The sequence below is a fragment of the Xenopus laevis genome, chromosome 3L (genome assembly GCF_017654675.1).
Source record: "Xenopus laevis strain J_2021 chromosome 3L, Xenopus_laevis_v10.1, whole genome shotgun sequence".
NCBI classification, from domain to species: domain Eukaryota; kingdom Metazoa; phylum Chordata; class Amphibia; order Anura; family Pipidae; genus Xenopus; species Xenopus laevis.
In genome coordinates this window covers 107,213,369-107,233,165 of record NC_054375.1, presented here as the reverse complement: position 1 = coordinate 107,233,165, position 19,797 = coordinate 107,213,369, and the positions used below count along the sequence as shown (strand labels likewise).

At 37.1% G+C, this 19,797-nt stretch overlaps 1 protein-coding gene across 2 annotated transcripts in view; it reads right to left on the bottom strand.

The window, feature by feature from the left end:
- Positions 1–3,571: 3,571 nt before the first annotated feature.
- fam214a.L (family with sequence similarity 214 member A L homeolog) overlaps positions 3,572–19,797 on the bottom strand; it is a 33,828-nt gene continuing 17,602 nt past the window's right edge. For both annotated transcript variants that reach the window (XM_018253066.2, XM_018253067.2), the window contains exons 4-12: positions 19,569–19,694; positions 17,144–18,566; positions 14,533–14,649; positions 11,750–11,829; positions 10,945–11,050; positions 10,323–10,481; positions 7,907–7,975; positions 6,124–6,320; positions 3,572–4,128 (exon numbers count right to left, since the gene is read on the bottom strand). In XM_018253066.2, the coding sequence (XP_018108555.1) occupies positions 3,975–4,128; positions 6,124–6,320; positions 7,907–7,975; positions 10,323–10,481; positions 10,945–11,050; positions 11,750–11,829; positions 14,533–14,649; positions 17,144–18,566; positions 19,569–19,694 (2,431 nt within the window). In that variant the 3' untranslated portion in view covers positions 3,572–3,974. The remainder of the gene's footprint in view (positions 4,129–6,123; positions 6,321–7,906; positions 7,976–10,322; positions 10,482–10,944; positions 11,051–11,749; positions 11,830–14,532; positions 14,650–17,143; positions 18,567–19,568; positions 19,695–19,797) is intronic.

Sequence of the window (19,797 nt, the reverse complement as noted above, 5' to 3'; positions counted from 1 at the left end):
TTGTCTCTTAAGCTGTAAGCCTTCGTTCTTATGTTATCTAAAATTGTTTCAAAAGTATCTTAAGTATGTGTTCTGGGCTCTATAGTATCTTTTTCTGGCTGTTCAGTGCAGCAGATCAAAGAGAAACTTGGGAAATATCAGTACAAATCCAGGACTGCGGGTTGAGCTGTCAAAAGCAGGACTGTCCCACTCAAAACGGGACAGTTGGGAGGTATGCAATGCATTGTGGGTTATGTAGTTCCTGCATGCTGTCTGTAGGCTGTGGAGAAGTTGTTACAATTTGTAACATCAATGTTTTAGTCCCTCCTTCCCTGCCAGGATTTCAAATGATGTAGAAAAAAAACTGTTACACAGCTGGATTTTCAGCATAGAAATGCCATTTATTCATACTTATTGAAGAAACCGATAATGGTGATGGGTATATTAGGGGCTTCTGTGTTATGTGACCTCTTTATCAAATTTTGGTTTGGAAGCTGGAGTTCCCCTTTAAGACCAACCAGTGGCATTAGTAGAAGTTGCTGGGCTCGTCAGTCAAATGATTTTAAGGAATAAGATACTTTTCATACATGTACAGTTAAAGTAAAGTAACATTTCAGTGAGGCAGACATCTGCTATTAATGTAACATTATTTAATGTATATTTAGATATCTTGTTTGTTATTTCATTGTATGGAAAAATATATTCTCAAGTGGGTTATCAGCGCTGTGTTCTTGCGCCCAAAAGGCTATAAGCTCCTGTCTTATAATAAAGATGGAAATATCCTAGGAGTGAGTCTGGAATTAGCATAAACACATGGGGCAATTTGAAGTTTTTTTTTTCTTGATTGTTTGTCCTTATATTGCAATATATTTAAGCTGGCCAACTACGTCAAAGTCATCCCCGGTGTGGCCAGTTCTACACTCAACTTGCATCTGATTCATTAAGAATTCCAAAATGTATAATGAAGCAATATAATTCTTAATGAATCAGATGCAAGTTGAGTTTAGGAACTGGCCACACCGGGGATGACTTTAACATAGTTGGCCAACTTAGATATATGGACAAACGATCCCTGTTTTGTTTCAAGGGTAAGGCATTTTTAGTAGCTATGGCACAAAATGGTACAATGTTCTTAATATATTGATAATGGGTTGAGTGCAGAAGACCGCTTGTATGTGGCTATATGAATTTTGTGGTCACGACCTCATTGCACTCCCACTTAATGTATTTAAAAATTTGTGGTGAGCACAACTTTCCCTTGTTTGTTATTTATATATATATATATATATATATATATATATATATATATTTATATACACGTTTTTGTGGTGATGGACCTATTACTATACAATTTTATAGTTCAAGACTATACAGAATTTTCTAATTAACCCTCCAATATTTGCACATAAGTGTCTACTCTCCAAACCTACATTTTAAAGAAATTATAAAAAGGAAGATGCAACTTATTTTTAATGATTGACACCCCAGTGGCATGCAGGATATATATTTTTATAAGTAACAGGACTGGATGTAATGCGGTTGGGTCAGAGGTCGGTGGCATGTCCCTATTCCCCCTATTCTCTCTGGGGCTGTAGTTCACCCTGTTGCTTTGAGTGAACACTTGAATACAATAAGTAACTTAAAGTAATGGAGGGGGGGGGAGCATGATAATCAAGAACTTTAGATTTTATTTGGTTACCCCATCTACAGTTGGTCTATAAAGAAGTCTAGTAGCAGGACTCAACTAAGATTCACAATAGGTCCTGGCATTTCAAGTACACAGAAGTCCAAATAGTCCCCATGCAGGCCCAATAAATAGTGTCTGTCAATGTCAATTTGCTGCAGCTCCTCTGGCATTTTCCAGAATATAAAGATTTATATTTGCTAAGAGGTAAAAGAAGGGAGATTGGAGGATCCAGGGGATTGAAAGACCCAATGGCTATAGATGAGAAAGCCACAAATTGTCTATAATACCTACAGGGCTCATAAAGTTTGGAAACCTACAATTTTACAGTTTGCACTGAAGCTTATTTTGCCAAGACACTGGTTTATATACAAATCCCAAAAAACATTAGACAGGCACTTGCAGAGTTTATACCGCAAAATCATTTATTAAAAACTGCAAAGTCTTGTGATTAAACGTAATAGTTTAAACTCTGCAAATACCCGTCTTTACTATTTCTTTTGGATTTACAGTATGGCCATCAGTGGACAAAGGCAGAGAAACAGTTACACCCAAGGCATTATTTGGAACCAGTACTATATATACCAGAATATCTTTAACTGGAAGGTGTAAAACAGCATTTTACTCATAAAATATTCATTTTTACATATTCTACTCACATCAGGCTTCCCTATTTTTATAATATCATTTCATTAAAATGTAGAAAACATATTCTATCTTAGATCAGTTGGTCATTTAATTTCCCTACATCCATCCTAGGTAGAGACTAAACCTGACCATAAGAGGCTTTTGAACATTTATTGTGTTTTGGGATTTTTTTTATGACCAGCAATCATTGCTTGCAACACACACTATAAGAAATATATTTGACTAATGATCCATAGTGTATTTGGTCCTGCAGGCTGATACACGTGTATCTGGGCGACACAGTCCGCTAGCGTGAAAAACCGCCTCTCTCCATTAATTTCTATGAGGTTTTAAAGGTGTATTTATCAAATGATGAACTTTCACCCTTCGATAAATACACAAATCCCATAGAAATGAATGGAGAGAGGCGGCATTTCACTCTAGCGGACTGTGGTGATCACTAACTTCACTCTTTGATAAATGTACCCCTGTGTCTCCAACAGAAGAACAACCCCTTTCTCAGGTACCACTATTGGATTACCACTATAAAAGTGATACAAATATAATGCAGTGTTGCCCTGCACTGGTAAAACTTCTGTGTTTGCTTGAGAAACACTACTATTGTTTATATAAATAAGCTGCTGTGTAGCAATGGGGGCAGCCATTCAAAGGAGAAAAAGCTCAGGGAACACAGCAGATAGGAGATAAGCTCTGTAGAACATAATGGTGTTATCTGTTAACCACTATTTAACCTGTGCCATATAGGCTTTGTTTAAAATGTCTGCCATTGCTACACAGCAGCTTGTTTATATGAACTACAGTAGTGTTTCTGTAGCAAAAAGATCAATTTTACAAGTGCAGGGCAACAATACATTATATTTGCATTACTTTAAAACACTTTAGTGTTACTTTTCCTTTATGTGCGCACACACTCCGAACAAAGAACAAGAAGAGTGCAGACACAGGAGTGGATCTGCGGATTCTTGGCCTGCACTCCCATTTGCAGATCAAGAATCAGCCCTGTGTGACATTAGCCTAAGAGTCTGTGTTCTAAAGCTCTAAATACTTTACAGGAACAAACACCAGTTGCAAATGGTTTTAGAACACCACTGTCTACAGCATACTGAAAGTTGATTTTAATGCAGAAATACTTATATTATTATAGTGGGATAAAAACCCTATTCATGGAGATGATATAAAAGAAGTTCTCATTCACGTCTTATGAAGGTGACATGGTCAAAATGTTAGTTGTTGCAATCATCAGAAATACGGACACACGGATTACAGACTTGAATATATTTTAGATTTCAATATTACTGTCAAAAATACATTGTATAATTTTACATAGGCTTTGTGCTACATTAGAACACTGAGGCAAACAATCATTTGTGAAGTAAATGAAACATTAAATATTAAATAAAGAAAATAAAATGTGTAAACACTAAACTAACAGGAAGAATTGATAATGCAGCACACAACCAAAGTGGTATTACATAGAAAAAAAATGAAGGAGGACTTTTTTTATTTCCAGTCTACATTATTAAATACAGGGAAGTTAATTTAAGAAAACGTCTGGAGCTGGTCCATTGTTCTAGAGTTACTTTCCTCCAGGCTACAGTCACAACTTGTCTCTGCACCTTGAGTTTAATTCTAGAGCCAAAACTTTCTCTCTTCTGCCATTCCATCAGCATCTGGGTGAATACGGAGGGTTTATTGGAGATTCTATGTAGGATTTCAACTCATATGCTGCCCCACTGTCAACTTCCATTGACTTTCGGGAGAAGAGTAGTCTAACGTCTCTGTGGAGGTAGATCTTACCAGACTTTGAACTCTGGAACCTAATTGTAAAATATAGTGTGAGAAATACTCAGTTTTAGAGTACAGTGAAAAGACAAAAGCTTCATCCCCATCCTTAAATGACCCCTAAAACATATTAGAACTTCTACTTTTGTAGTTACCGCACAGAAATACAAAGTGGTAAAATGTGTAATTATTTTTCTGTTGTATAATTCACCCTACCTTCAATAATGGCTTCTAATTGCCGATTCTCCCTAGACCTCCATTATTCTCTGGTTTATTATCAATGCATTAATCTCCTCTTAAAGCTGACCAGTAGTGTTATAATGAGAGGGCAAGTAAGTAAATGGTACATATCCCAACAAGCTAAGGAGATTCATGGCATTATCAGGGAGTAAGCCAGTCAAAAGTGGATAAACCAGAAACATGCAGGCAAATAAACAGCAATATTCTTGTAAGTTTCCTTATAGCCTGGACAGAGATCATCATAAACCAAATATAGTAAATTAAGTAACCCAACTAGGCGATTACATGCTCTTATATTATTATTAACCCTGAAAGAAAGTCACATATTAGAAGCATGATTTCCAAAATTAGCTCTGCTTTCTGGTCAGAGATAGTGTTGGTGTCTTTTCATAGGGAAGGCTCTACATAGTCTGAAAGTCTGTTTAAATATGGTAACATGGAAAAAATTAAAAAATTAGATGTGCTAAAGGGGATCTGAATATCTGTTCATAAATGGCATTATGATCTATACAATAAACACTGCTGTGCAGCTGTGACACCTGCTATATTAGGAAAGTTGGGACACTACTATATTTCTGTGATTGATACACTGACACTATTCTGCGAAAAAAATAAAATAAAAATAATGTATAGATATAAATCTATGCATTGCTGCATAATCAGAAAAACAGTCCATCCAGTTGGGACATTAAAAACTGGGATTCTTTTAAGCCCTTAATATTGCTTTGCATCTGTAATATGAAAGTATTAATTTACTGAATTAGCAAGACTACCTCATTAAAGGATCATTGCAGTAATTAACTATAAACACTACTTTAAAGGTTCTCTTTCAATTAGTCTTTAAGGTCCTCAAACATTCTATACAATATACTACTTACATCTTATATACAGACCTTCTTCATTAACCTCACAATTCATAATAAAATAGCTATTGATTTTCTCTTTATTATTAAAATATCCGACAGTTGATTTACATAGCAAATTAAAATAGCTGGCCCTTCAAATAGAACAAGATAATCTTTTCTGTTGTAAGAAAAAGTGACCTTACAATTCCTTAATAATAAAGTGAAATGACCTAAGAAAATATTAGTGATAGAGAACGTGTGTATGCCAACCTGTAGTGGATGTAACATTTACTGGTATTTTGCTAAATGCATTCAGGCTAATTGTAATTGTAGCAGCCGTCTCAGGCCACTTTGAATGGTCATGTGCTTTCAAAAAGAGCCGGTGCTGCACTATGGAACTGCTTTCTTTCAGGCTATGGTTTCTCCTACTTAATATAACTGAAGGGGTCGCACGGAGACTTGGATTTTTACAATTCAGTGCTGTCCTTGCGTTAGGGAGCGGCTATCTGGTTACCTAAAGGGAGGGGGTGATATCACGCAAATTTGCAATACAGCAGTAAAGAGTGACTGAAGTTTATCAGAGCACAAGTCACATGACTGGGGGCTCCTGGGAAACTGACAATATGCCTAGCCCCATGTCAGATTTCAAAATGAAATATAAAAAAAATATTAATATGCTCCTTTGAAAAACAGATTTCAGTGTAGACGTCTGCTGGAGCAGCCCTGTCAACTGATAAATTTTGAAAAAAACATATGACAGTATCAATTTAATGTGTTTTCCACAAATCTTAGGGCATCGACGTAATGCATAAAAACAACACTAAAGAAATGCATGGGTGGTGGGCATTGAGGTCCTGCATTTGATTCTTGGGCATGATGGGCCCCAGAACAAATTTAAAAACTGTATTTTCCCTACATTTACAATAAAAAAGGAGTGCAAAATACCTCAGATGAATGAGGTAGCGCAACGTCTTATCTTCGGTCTTCAGACCATTCTCACTGACTGCTCCCTTGGTGTCTCGCCTTACGGGAACAGAAAATGTCCTCTGCCGCAGGAATGTCTGGTGATTGGCTGGCATGTCTCTCAGGTCATATTTCACAACAAACATCTTCACCACAGTTTTGTTGGGATTAAATAAGGTCTGAGAAGAAAATATTTAAAGCTTTAGGGACTACTTCAAAAAAGAAAACATCAGAATAAAATCCATCTAACCTAGCTGCTTGAGGCCTATGGCTATGACTTATACAAAACGTTTGAAGTAGTCTAGAGAAAATGTAACTTTCAGAGAGAACTTCAGGACCAATGGTAATCTAGAAGAATTCAGTATAAATTACATAATCAGACAGAATAGAATCATATCAGAATTTTTTTTAAATAAATCTGCTATGTATAACAAGTTCTAACTAAGATAGGTATTCTGGCATGTCTGCTTGTGTATGGGCTCTCCATGACTTCCTCCCCAACAGATACCTAGATGAAAATCAGGCAGATGTCAATTTGGCAGGTTTAGAAATCCTATCAGGATGAGAACAGCATCAACTTGTTGATGCAGTGTTCACTCAACAGCCTGCATTGGCCTCAGTTTTGATCCAATCATTGGCCTGAGACAAAGTGATTGGATCAGCCTGCTATGGTCCAGAACATAGAGACAAAGATCCACTTGTTCAGCAACCTTGCCAAATGAGTGGATCATTAAAGACCACCTTAAATCCAATTGCAAGTTATCAACTGACTACATGTCAGTATTTATTAACACTGGAGACAAACATCACAAGTAATGTTGCCCATAGCAACCAAAACGCAATTTTACTTTAACAGTCAACTGCGTGTTAGCAACCAATTCGATATTTGCTTTTGTTTTCTATGGGCAACATCAACGGAGAGGTTTGTCTACAACGTTAACAAATATGCCCCTAAATGTTAATACCACTTTCCTGCCCACATTGTCCAGACCTATAAAATTTGTATTTGGTTATGTGGTTACAAACAATGAGCACTGAAATTGGGGCAGAGTTCTTTATTTTTTTTGAAGACCACATGTAGACTTTACAGCAGCTGCATTGTTTTCTTTTTGAACTAAACAAGGGTATGCCAAAGTGTTGGGAGACATTTTATCAGCAACCTATTTACAGTTTTCATGTGGACACAGTAGAATGTAAAAAATGTACACGTTAATAAAATAAAATCTTGTTCTCTATGTAGAATAATGTACACCTATGTTGAGCAGTAAACCTGAAGAGCAGTTTCAGTTTCCACTAGAATCCACCTCCTTGTTACTTCAACCTAACTGTAGGAGGTGTTACTAAACTCATGTATATTGATCACCAACTTGTTTGTAAACCTAAAGGTGGCCATACACGCGAAGATCCACTCGTTTGGTGATGATATGGCCAATTTTTGGCCTCATATTGATTGGGGAGACACATCGGAAGCCCCCACACACTGGTAGGTCTAAAAGGACCGATATCGGCAGCTTTAATCTGCCCGTGTACGGCCACCTTAAGACACAGGCAACAATTAGTAAGGATGCAATGAATCTAGGATTCAGATTTAGACAAATCTAAAATCTTTGGAAAACCAGACATCACAATTTCAGCTTTCCTAACAATTAGGAAAAGTAGTAAAAAGCAGTGTAAATTTGCTCTGATTTTTTTTTTTTTTACAGAATAATTTTTTCTAGTCACCATATACTAAAAAAAACTATAATGCAGAAAGAAGTGCACCCACCACTTGTATGGTTCCAGAAGGAGGAATACGATAACCTCTCTTTCCAAGAGACTCCAGTGCTATATTACCCTAACAATGAGAAACAAAACATTTAAGGAACATTTATTGCAAAATGTTAAATATAATTGATAATGCCAGGACTTTTATTTTTTTTAACCAACTTTTTCTTTAGTAGGGGCAACAGTACCCTTTTCTTTAGTAGGGGCCCATCTGCTGACAAAGCATTATTATTAGCTTTTGGAGTGTCATTCATGCTACGATTTGGTTGATTTCCACCATGCAGCCTGACCAGCTACACACATATACCAGGTTGTGTGCCAGTTTGAACAGGCTGTCCTTCCAGTCATGAGCAGGTGGGCTACTGCAAGTGTCCATGTGACTGGTCCATATGTGGATTGGTTGGATATTGTGGAGGGTTGGCCATGGACACCCTGATCTGACATCAGATTTAACCAGATTGCTACAGTAGTCATCGTAGTGAAGACGTGTTGTGTCTGCTTATATTGAAACAGCAATGTTATTTTAGGGAGCTGGAGTTAACATGAAGGGGTTTATTTAATTAAAGGTTGAGTTGATTTTTACCTGAAGACGGAGTTTAAGGGTATTTTTATTATTTATTTAGAATGGGCTAATGTATGACATTATAAAAATGTTGACCTAAGCCATAAATTCTAGTTATTTGTATACACTTATCATTCTAAACTAATCTGAATTATCTATTCAGATGAGATTTAATATATTCAGTATTTATATGGAAAAAATTATTCAGTATTTATATGGAAAAATTTAACAACCTATATTTGAATGATGCAACAGCTATATTTGGCATTACAGAATACTATTGCATTGCAAAAAAAAAATAATAATGCAGTGGTACATGGTGCTATTTAAAGGGGAACTATTGTGAAAACAAAAAAACTTAATATAAACTTCATCATACTAAAATAAAACATTTTCTAAATGTAATTAAAAATTCTGACCCATTTCTGAAATAATCAAGTTAATCTTCACTCTCCTCCCCTCAGCATCTGTTTTTCTTCATTCGGTCTATATGCAGGACTTGGGAGTCTGATTTTGAATGACAGTTACGTCTTATACAGGCTTTGGGGGGGGGCTCATTATGCCTCAGGGCCGGAACTAGGGGTAGCAGAAGATGCACTCGCCTAGGGCACAACGATAGGGGGCGCTAGGCAGGTACCTCTTAAATTGTGTTCTGCCTACCCCTATTCCATTTTTGCAGCCCTCTTTAGTTTTCACCTCCACCCCTCTCTCCCCCCTCCGTCGCTCTCCCCCCATCAATCCCACCTCCCCTCTCCTCCGACAATACCACCTCCCCTCAGTCACTCCCACCTCTGTCCCCCATGTCGCTGTCACGGTCAGGCGCATGAAGTTGTGGTCTGGTATGCATGCAGGAGGGGGGAGTGGGGTGGTCTGCCAGCCATGTTGCCTGGGATGCCCGGCTGGATTGGCCCAGCCCTGTTTTGCCTAGAAGATTTTAGAGCTCACGCTTTTAAAATCACCAAAAATCTTGTTCCTACATGTATGGTTTGTGCCAAAGTCAGTTATGTCTTGTTTGTACTTTAGTCAGTTATTTGAATTAGCTCTAATACATCGGCTATGAAATTCAATACTGTTTCAGAAATAATCAAGTTCATCTTCACTATTGCTCTCTCAACATCTGTTTATCTTCATTCTCTTTTTATACAGGAGTTGGGTGTCAGATAATCATTGACAGTTCGATCCAAAATAACTTATAGGGGGCTCCTTTTGCCTAGAAGATGTATTAGAGCGCACTGTTAAAAACACCAGAAATCCTGTCTTTCTACATGCAGAATTTGTGCAAAATGCAGTTATATTGTTTGTACTGGAATCAGTTATTTGAATGAGCTCTAATACAGCTGCTAGGAAAGGAAGCCCCCTATAGGATATATTGGATCTAATTGTCAATGAAAATCTGACACCCAACTCTTGCATGAAGAGAGAATAAAGAGAGACATATGCTGAGAGAGGGATAGTGACATTAAACTTGATTATGCCAGAAAATATTTTAGTATGATGAGGCTTTTATTAAATTTTCATTTTTGTGATAGCCTTTAAATAAAGAATTACAGAAATATTCAAATGCACGCCATCATTTTTCACTTCACATGAACAGAGCTGTATTTAGCAACTTAATTTATACTTTGCATATTACCAGCACATACCAGTCCACACAGACTTTACATAAAGCTGTAAAGTTGAGTACAAAGTTAGACAATGGGGTCATTGACACATTAAGCAGGTGCAAATGGCTGACAAGCATTTTTATGGCATCTGCTGGCTTTACTAGATAGCCTAGAGCCAACATCAGAATAACCAACTGAAGATTTGAGTTATATTATCTATAGTCATTTTCAATTGACAGGGAGAAACTTACCATATATGGAGAGGGAGCATTGTCATCTGAAACACTATAGAAAGACACTTTAACTGGCAGGGTCATGTGTGTAGGACAGAAGATTCCACTTGCCCCAACTTCTGCTGTAAAACCATCAACTACACCCAGTGGCTCAAAGCGATAATTCAGTACAGATTCCTGGAAAGGACACAGAGCTAAATCAATATTTATATGTTTTTGTTGAGCTAATAAAGAGACACAGTGGCACACAATGTAATAGGACAACTTTTCAGTTAACTCAGAGCATTCCCTTGCATTGAAGTGTCTGTGTATCCTTGTACTCAGTTTACATTAGAAACAAACACCTGCAAGGACACACACAGACTGTTTTATATATTTCTAAATATAGGTCATGTAAAATTCAAAAAGGAAACACAGAAGTAAATAAATATAATTGGAGCAACTTCACTTAACCTCAATTTCCTTTAGCTGTTAACCTAAAATAAGTGTAGTGGAGCCTTATGGGAGTTACAACTGAACTATAGTGACAAGCCAATGGCTTTGATTTCTTACATAGGATAAAAAAAGAAAATGCCCATTAAAAATAAATAAATAAATCTACCAATCTTAAAAATGAGAATAAAAAACACTGAATAAATACCTCAAAATTCCCCAGTAGGCTGAGGCATGGGGCAGGTGGTGCACTGGAACTGAGCTGTTTGTTTTTGGCCTCTGTCTCTTCATCTGTGAACCCATTTGAATGCTGTCTGTTAATAGGAAAGCATACCAGTTTATTATTTACTCTCAGTCTACAAAGATAAACAGTCTACATGCAATGGTACAATCGTGTGATTCAAAAGATCTGTAATTCATGGCATACCGTGCAATTAAAACCTCACTTCTAAAAATGTATGTTTATTATCAAGATTTATCATCATTCACAAAATAATCCAAAAATCAGGTAAAAGTCAATGTTATACGTCTGCAATTAGTTTCTGCTAAACTGTACACTTTTGAGGAGGTTGATACTATAGATCACATACTAAAAGCCTCTGTTGGTAGGCCCTATGTGGTAGATATGCAGAATGTATTCAGGTGTTCGTTATTATTATCGACATGTATTGTTAAAGCGCCAATATATGCCACAGCGCTGTACAATAAATGGTTTTATACAAAGAACATACAGAATTACATACATACTGAACAACAATTGATAGAAAAAGGTGAAGAGGGCCCCCCCCAAAAGAGGCTTATGTTCATGAATATTTCACATGAAAATGCTAAAAAGCAAAGCTTGTGTTTACAGCTGTCAGTAAAGTTAATGAATTGCATATTTCATGTAGAATAAAATGTGCCTCTGCCATTGTAGCAGAACATTTCCTGATTGTTCTCTGAAAATGTTTTTTTATTTTCACAGAACAACATGGCAAAATCATTTGACAAACATCTGAAAAAGAAAGAAATACCTCTGTGTGGATAAACCTTTAAGTTTCAGTAATGAAGTGTCCAGATCAAAATACCCTGACTGTGTTTTTCTTTGTGGAACCTAGGTAAAACAACAAGATGCTTTCATCTGGTAACATTCTTATTCGAGTGAACGTCTAGAATACATTGTGAACAAGGATGTGGCTGTTACAGAAACAAAATGTTAAAAGTAAAAGACGCCCAAAGAGGTGAATTCATATTTAATGTTGCTGGCAGCTTTCACTTAGTTTCACTGATGGTATCAATGTATTGTATTGTAATTTCGAAAAACGGTCCGCACACACCAATATTGCAGTCGGGGATTGTGCCCCTTTTATTAATGCCACCAACAATCAATAATCAACGTTTCGGGGGGACACAGCCTCCCTTCTTCTATCCTGAAGAAGGGAGGCTGTGTCCCCCCGAAACGTTGATTATTGATTGTTGGTGGCATTAATAAAAGGGGCACAATCCCAGACTGCAATATTGGTGTGTGCGGACCGTTTTTCGAAATTACAAAGCAGTAAGGAGACCTGGCAAGGTCAACGGAAGACCAGCACCACTACGCAGAATAATTGGAAGGAGGTGTGCGGTAATATAAAATTTCATCAATGTATTGTACACACAATTAGCTATATAATCATAAATTAGGCCTATTTTCCATTTAAAGCAAAAAAGATGACAGTGAAACTATAGAGGATGGGGTAGAAACATATGGAGTTTATTTAAAGAACACAAAAAAACATGGCAATGTGTGGTGAAGTATTCTTTCTTTATATTATGCTTTAGAGCAAGGACACCCACATAGATGAGAAAATCTGCAGTATTACTATTTCAAGGGACAGCTTGCCAACCCACGTTCAGTTCTGTCAGCTACAGTAGAATATTTTGCTAGTCGATGCAATGTGGCTGCTGACTCATCCCCTATCCTGCAGCAATTCGGAAAGGCTAGGTGCATTACCAGTCCAGCATTACATGTATTACTTCTGCTACTAGCAAAAGGTTACAGTATTTACCATCTCAGACTAGCAGCAAGAGTGATACTGCTTTTCTATAGAATCACTGATAAATCAGTGATTCACCATACAGATATTCTGAGAATCAGTTAAGGGATAGCTTGTGAGACATATTGTTTACTTGTGTTAGTGCCCCCTTGTGCTTTAACAAGTTGATATGGAATATATCTTTCCAAGATCTGTCTTAGGGTGTTTTTTTTGCATTCTAAGATGGATAGATAGTTTATCTGGTCACATAAACTTTCAGTATGACAACTACTTCCATTTAGCTATAATTGTTTAAGGTTTTTGGGCCCTTGAGAAAGCTTGAACTGAAGAGGAGCATGTGGAGCACTTGAGCCAGACCCGGACTGGCAATCTGTGGGTTCTGGCAAATGCCAGAGGGGCTGCAGTAAGATGCCAGACAGTCACTATTTAGTGGGCTGGTCATGGGCTGTTTGAGCCTCTGTGTACTTGGAATGCCAGTCCCCAGTCCAGACCTGATTGAGCCATATATAGTCCAGGGAATCTCTAGACATGTCCACAGCCAGGCATATATCCATAACATACTGTATTAGGGATATCGAACAGCCAACAAAAGGGGGCGGTCTGTGATGCAAAGGGGGCAGAGTCACACAGTGATGCAAAATGTGGCGGAGCAACACACTGGCCAGAAGGCTGAAAAAATTGCCAGTAAATTTGTAATACCGGCCCTGGCAGATGTGTGTGTGTAATATATATATATATGGACCTATAGTATATCCTATCCCTATAGAGTTAATCCCCTACCTTTCCTATGTAGTTCTCTTATCCTTTGTTATTGGGCAAAGCCCTTGCAACAGTATAAGTGTAACCACCTCACCTATTGTACAAAGAGTGCAATGACACTCTCCTGCCACACTGCTATATTGCTGTGTAGGGAGTGGCCTCTTCCTCTTTGGCTCCTGGTGCTATGCTGCTAGGTGTTTCCCATTGAGCCTGGGATCACCATAGGCCCCAGTAAGCTATTTACCCCAAAGGGACCTGACACCTTTGGTGCTTAAGTCGGGGACCAGGCAACCCCCGTGAACGAGGAACATCTAGCTTAGTCAGTACTTTGTAATAGACTCTCTAGGAGAGTTAGACAGAGAGGTTTAGCAGTAAGAGCAGTTGTCGCTCCAACGAGGATTGTAGAAGGAAGTAGCTTTCCCACAAGGCCTGTTTGCCTTTAGAGCAGGAAACTCAGTGGATAGGCATCTAGGTTAACAAAGGACTGCCTGTACCCTACCTGATCAATCCCGATCCCCTCACTGGCAACATCAGTTAAATGGGAATTGATATACACCTGTCTGCTGATACCTTAAGGAGTTACATCTGCCTGACTGTGATCATTACTCTGTCCACTGTGATTCCATCTGCTGTATCCAACAACTCCTGCGTGAGTAAACCTGATGTCATTTGCCTCTGGCATAATAAACCACCTCTCTTGTTTGCATAAAGAACCTCATGGCGTTGATTTATCTTTTATAGCACTTAAACTGCCTGTGTTGTGTAGCTCTACTACCTCTTAAAGGGAAAGCTTCCACTTGGCGAAGGCCCTGCCCTGTAGGTCGCATGTAACCCATGCTCATACCTTACCTGGATCTCTTTAACTATTTGTGTGCTATACAGCCAAATAGGTGTTACATATAGATAGATAGATAGATAGATAGATAGATAGATAGATAGATAGATAGATAGATAGATAGATAGATAGATAGAATTATGTTAAAACAACTATTTTTATTCCATTAATGAAATTTCCAACTTACAGGACTTGAGAGTAAAGGTAATCCAGTGCGGGGGTGAAAGGCCTTGGTTGAGATACCATCTAGAGACCGAAAAGTCTGCTTTTTCCAAGTACTAGAATGTCTTAGTTGTACTGTTTTCTGCAAAAGGCCAGTAAACAACAAGCGGTTATTTATTTTATAGATAAAACAGGATTAACAAGTATTTTTCTATAAAATGTCCCAAAATTTCCTTTAAATGGGAACTATCGAGAAAATGAAAATTGATGGCATGCATTTGTAAATTTCTGTATTGCTTTATTTAAAGAGGAACTATCACAAAAATGAAAATGTCATAAGCTTCATCATACTGAAATAAGCAAACTTTCTAAATACAATCAATTTAAAATTCTATACTGTTTCAAAAATAATCAAGTTCATCTTCACTTTTCCTTTCTCAGCATCTGTTTCTCTTCATTCTCTCTTTATGCAGGAGTTGGGTTTCAGATAATCATTGACTGTTAGATCCAATATATCCTATAGGGGGGGTCATTTTGCTTAGAAGATGTATTAGAGCTCACTCTATTAAAATAATCAGAGCCCCCCTATAAGATATATTGTATCTATCAATGACTATCGGACACCCAACTGCTGCATGAAGACAGCATGAAGAGAAACAGATGCTGAGAGAGGAATAGTGAATATAAACTTAATTATTTCAGAAACAATGCAGAATATTTAATTGATTGTAATTACAAAGTTTCTTATTTCAGTACGATGCCCCCTAAATTAAAATGTTCATTTCGCTATAGTTCCCTTTGAATGAGCGGTAATACCGCAACAATTACAGTGTTTCATATGCATTTAAATATAATAGAATTCCATAGAACCGGCCACATGTGGTCACATTTTATGTTTGTTCTGTTCATTCTTACAGCCTGTATGATCACAGCTCTGACTCCTATTCACTTCCGCATCTGCTGATGCAAAATGCACCTGTTAACCACGCCCACCTGCTGGCCATGTGCATAACCAGATCAGAATTGCATTTGCTCTTCAAAAACACTTTACAGCAAATATAAAGCCAATGCAAACCTCTGAAGTACTGTTTAAAAAAAAACAAAAAACAAAAAAAAAACACTTTTTGCTTTTTTAAACTTGGCAACATACAGGATGGGTTTAAAAGTAAAACAATATACTGTCTATATCTGTTTACCATGTAGGCACATAGGCCTGTGGCACGTGTAATCTTTCTCTGCTAGTGTATTTCAGCCAGTAGATAAATACCCAGAGCATCTCTGGGTAGTTTTCAGCCTGAAAATGTACATTTGGGAACTTACGAGCTAAAAAAAAACAACCCCCACCTGTCACTGCTAGCCATTTTCCACTTATGCCAATAAGAGGTGACACAGAGAGATATCTCTCCACCAGCTGAAATACACTAGTGCAATGAAAATAATTTAAGCAAAGAAAAATAAAGGATTGATTGGTTTACTGAGTTACCGCAAATTCGAATATATAGGTTTAGCAATAAAAAAAACAAATATATATATATATATATATATATATATATATATATATATATATATATATATATATATATATATATATATACACACACACACATATATATATATATATATATATATATATATATATATATATACACATACATACATACATATACTATGAATGGGAACAGCCCAGTTCTATTGGCAATGGACGAATGCTTTTTAAGGTCTTTGATCTTCCCAGTATTAAAGCAGGATGACCATAATAATTAATCATTTTAATTGAACTAAGTTAAACTGAAATTATCTGGTTCAATTATCTTCTTGCAGCAACCAGCCTATGAACTGATCCTAAAATTATTTGATATTTTTATATACAAGGACCTCCAGCTGTTGTTAGCCTATAAAATACAAGGAATTAAATGAAAACTTTGGATATCCTTATAAGTATTTTATTTCCTGAATAGAATTATATAAAAATAGTTATTTACCAAATAGATGATTACGACATAGAATTTTTATTCTTATTCTTTTTATAATTTCTACAATTATAGATCTGTTTACATTGCTAGTATTCACACAGTTCCTCTTAACAGTACTGCAGAGAGAAGTAGCTTTCAGAGGGCTACAAAGTATCTTCTGCAAACGTATTCATCTTATTCAAACTTCTTAAGTAACAATAGTGTAGTTTCCTATAAATAATATAGGAACTGAAGTACTTCCCTATTGTAATATTTTATATACGAAGTCAACAAGAAATGTTATGTCCATATTAAAGGCATATTTAATTTAAAATTCTATGTCGTAATCATCTATTTGGTAAATAACTCACAATATGCATATCAAACACAAGTTTGCAAACTAAAGCTCTCTACATCCCTCCCTTCCTTCCCCTACCAGCCTGTGAGGATATAGTAGAGCATCTGGAAGCTGCAACAGCTGCAGCAAAAAAGGTTGCCAAACTTTGATCAAGGAAATCAAAGATTCCCCATCATATTCTGTACATCAGAGCCAGAAAGCAATAACAAGCACCAGGTGCTTTTCATATAAATCACAGGAAAACCAGGAACCAAGTCAAACTTTACAATGTAATCAACCTAACAGTGGGCATTGGTACCACATCCATTCCTACAGAAAATACATACTTGTTCTGTTTTCTTCAGCCTCTCACATCTTCGTAAACAGTTCCCATTACACTTTCTCTGCCCTTGTTTCCAGCAGTCACAGTTTGTTGGGTCCTCATTCTCATCGTGTGCACTTTTCGCTTTATCCTGGGGTTCTTTGTATTGGATATTATCTCTATCCTTGTTAATACAATTTTCAATGCTAAGGAGCTGACTGCTGTGGTCAGATTTCCTGCTCTCTCTGCATGTAGTCTCTTGTGCTTGTCCATTCCCATAACCTGCTTTAGTTGAACAAAGTTTGGAGTTATCTTTCTGTTTATGAGAGGAATCAGTGCAATTTTTATCCTCTGGAACAAGTTGTGTGTTGGTGCAAAGTCTGTCGTTTGTATTGCTGGAGTTAGATATTTGATTACCAGTCCTGGCAGATATTTCACTCTGTTTAATGTCCCTTTTTTCTATTACTTTATGTATATTTTCACTACTAGACAATGAAATTGCCGACTGACCAGAAGATTGAAATGTGTTGCAGTCATATTCATTGGATTCAAAAAGGATAAGTTTCCGTCTGGCTTGTGGCTTTGGCGAGGTATGAAATTCAGGGATGGGCCGTGAGGAATTGATCGGGGTATCAGGTGCTTTTTTAGGGTTAATTTTTTGGTTATCTGTGGGTAGAGTCAAATTTAAAGTAGATGTACATATTGGGGGGATATCTTTGTTTTTCTTTTGAAATTGTTCATCTTCAGATGAGTTCTTGAAGATCTTGGAATTAATGGAACTTAATTCATGTACTACAGAATGGCCGTTTATTTGTGATGATGTTTGATCACACTGTAACAGATGCTGAGCAATCCTTGCTATGATTTCCTGACGTTCTTGAATTAAAGTTCCTATCAAGGTATTGGTCTCTACAGTTTGGCTATCTTGGGGGCTGCATGGCACACCAACCAGGGAGAATGATTTAAAATTTCTAACAGATGGTTCTTGTGGTGCTGCCTTATAGTTACCAGTCAAGCTAAAACACTGAAGTTTTGATGGTGTTGTTCCTATATTGTATCTGTTATCAACAGTGGAAAGCAGCTTGGAGTTTCTAACAGGCAGAGTAAGATCCGTGGTAACATTTGTCCTTGCATGCAGTAAGCCTTCGGGCCCAACACTCCATGCCTGCTTGGTGAATGTATGCGGAGAAACAGGAGCACTATTCTGATCATTGTCCTGGGAACTGCGTGGCAGGGTAAGACTGTGCTCACGTGGTATGATTTTCTTCTCATAAAAGCCAAGATTGCTGTGAATGCTGCAGTTCAATACTGGATAACTGGATTGTCTTGGCAAAGACTGCACACTAACTTTCAAGGCCACATTGTACGATACGTTGGGTACAGGGAACATATGTTCAGTTGGAGAATGGGAAAAATTTAATTTGAGCTCTTCACCAGCAGCACTCACACTGTAAAAATAGATTTGACAAGCAATGTAAAAATACAATTTAATAAAAAAAAAATGTCCTCACTCCAATGGTTTTCTAAACTGGATTTGGTGCATTACAGGAAATGTGTTCCAATATTAGGGCTCATTTATGGCCACAATTATGTACCAGGGCAAAAGCTGGTTTTTGCACTAGTGAAAATTAGGCTCTATAATACTCCCTGCCAATTTTTGTCCTTAATCCAACCTAGCTCCTCCCCACAAAAATAAAATCTTGAAAGGCAAAATAGTCATGCTAGCTTCTTTAAATAAGACCCAATAGTATTAATAGTCTGCAATTAGGGCATACATTAAAAATTGCACCATTATAGCAACTTTTCAAGAGCTTTTTATGTTTTTTAGGTTTATTTTTCAATTTCTTTCTCTTCTGCCTCTTTCAGTTTGCAATTTCAAATGCTATCTGGTTGTTGCCAAAAAAAAACAAAAAAAAAAAAACCTACTCAATGAGAATACAATTGCATCATTATTGTCACTCTTATAACTTCTTTCTAGTCAGGCCCTCTCCTATTCATTTTCCATTTTGTAATTCAAGAGATAGCTGCCGAATTTCCAAACTAGAGAGCTGTTGAACAAAAGGCTAAATAGTTAAAAAACCCACAAAATAGAAAAGGAAGACCAATTTCACATTGTCTCAGAATATCACCGTCAATATTATGCTAAAGGTGGATTTAAAGTTAATAATGTTATATTAGAACATCAGGAATCTGATGTTCACTGTGATAGGAACATAGCAATTAAAAATATTTGTAAGCCATAAAAGGTAACGGATAGATGAATCAGGGGTCTGGTATGAGGTCATTGTAAACCAAACAATGCTGAGGGAAAGGGGGAATAAATCCACAAAAAAAAGTATGTGAGAGCTAATATGAGATAAAGCAATTGCTATGAATTGGAATCCACACCTCAACAGACAATCACTTGGTTCTTGCAAGCATTCATGCTTAGAGCAGAGTTACCCGCTTACCGGTAGAGAATGTTGCATGGCACAGCTCCATGGGACACACTAAGCCAGGCGCTCAGCTGAGAAAAGAAAACAAAGGAACGGATGGCCAACAGTAGAGTCTTTTCTTCTATGAACCGATCGCCGCTTCTAAAAAGAAAAAAAAAAAAGTATAAGCTAGAAATAAATCAAAGTGTAAGGAAGCAAAACACAACTGTAAGGAAGCAAAACACATAACTGTTTTTCCAGCATT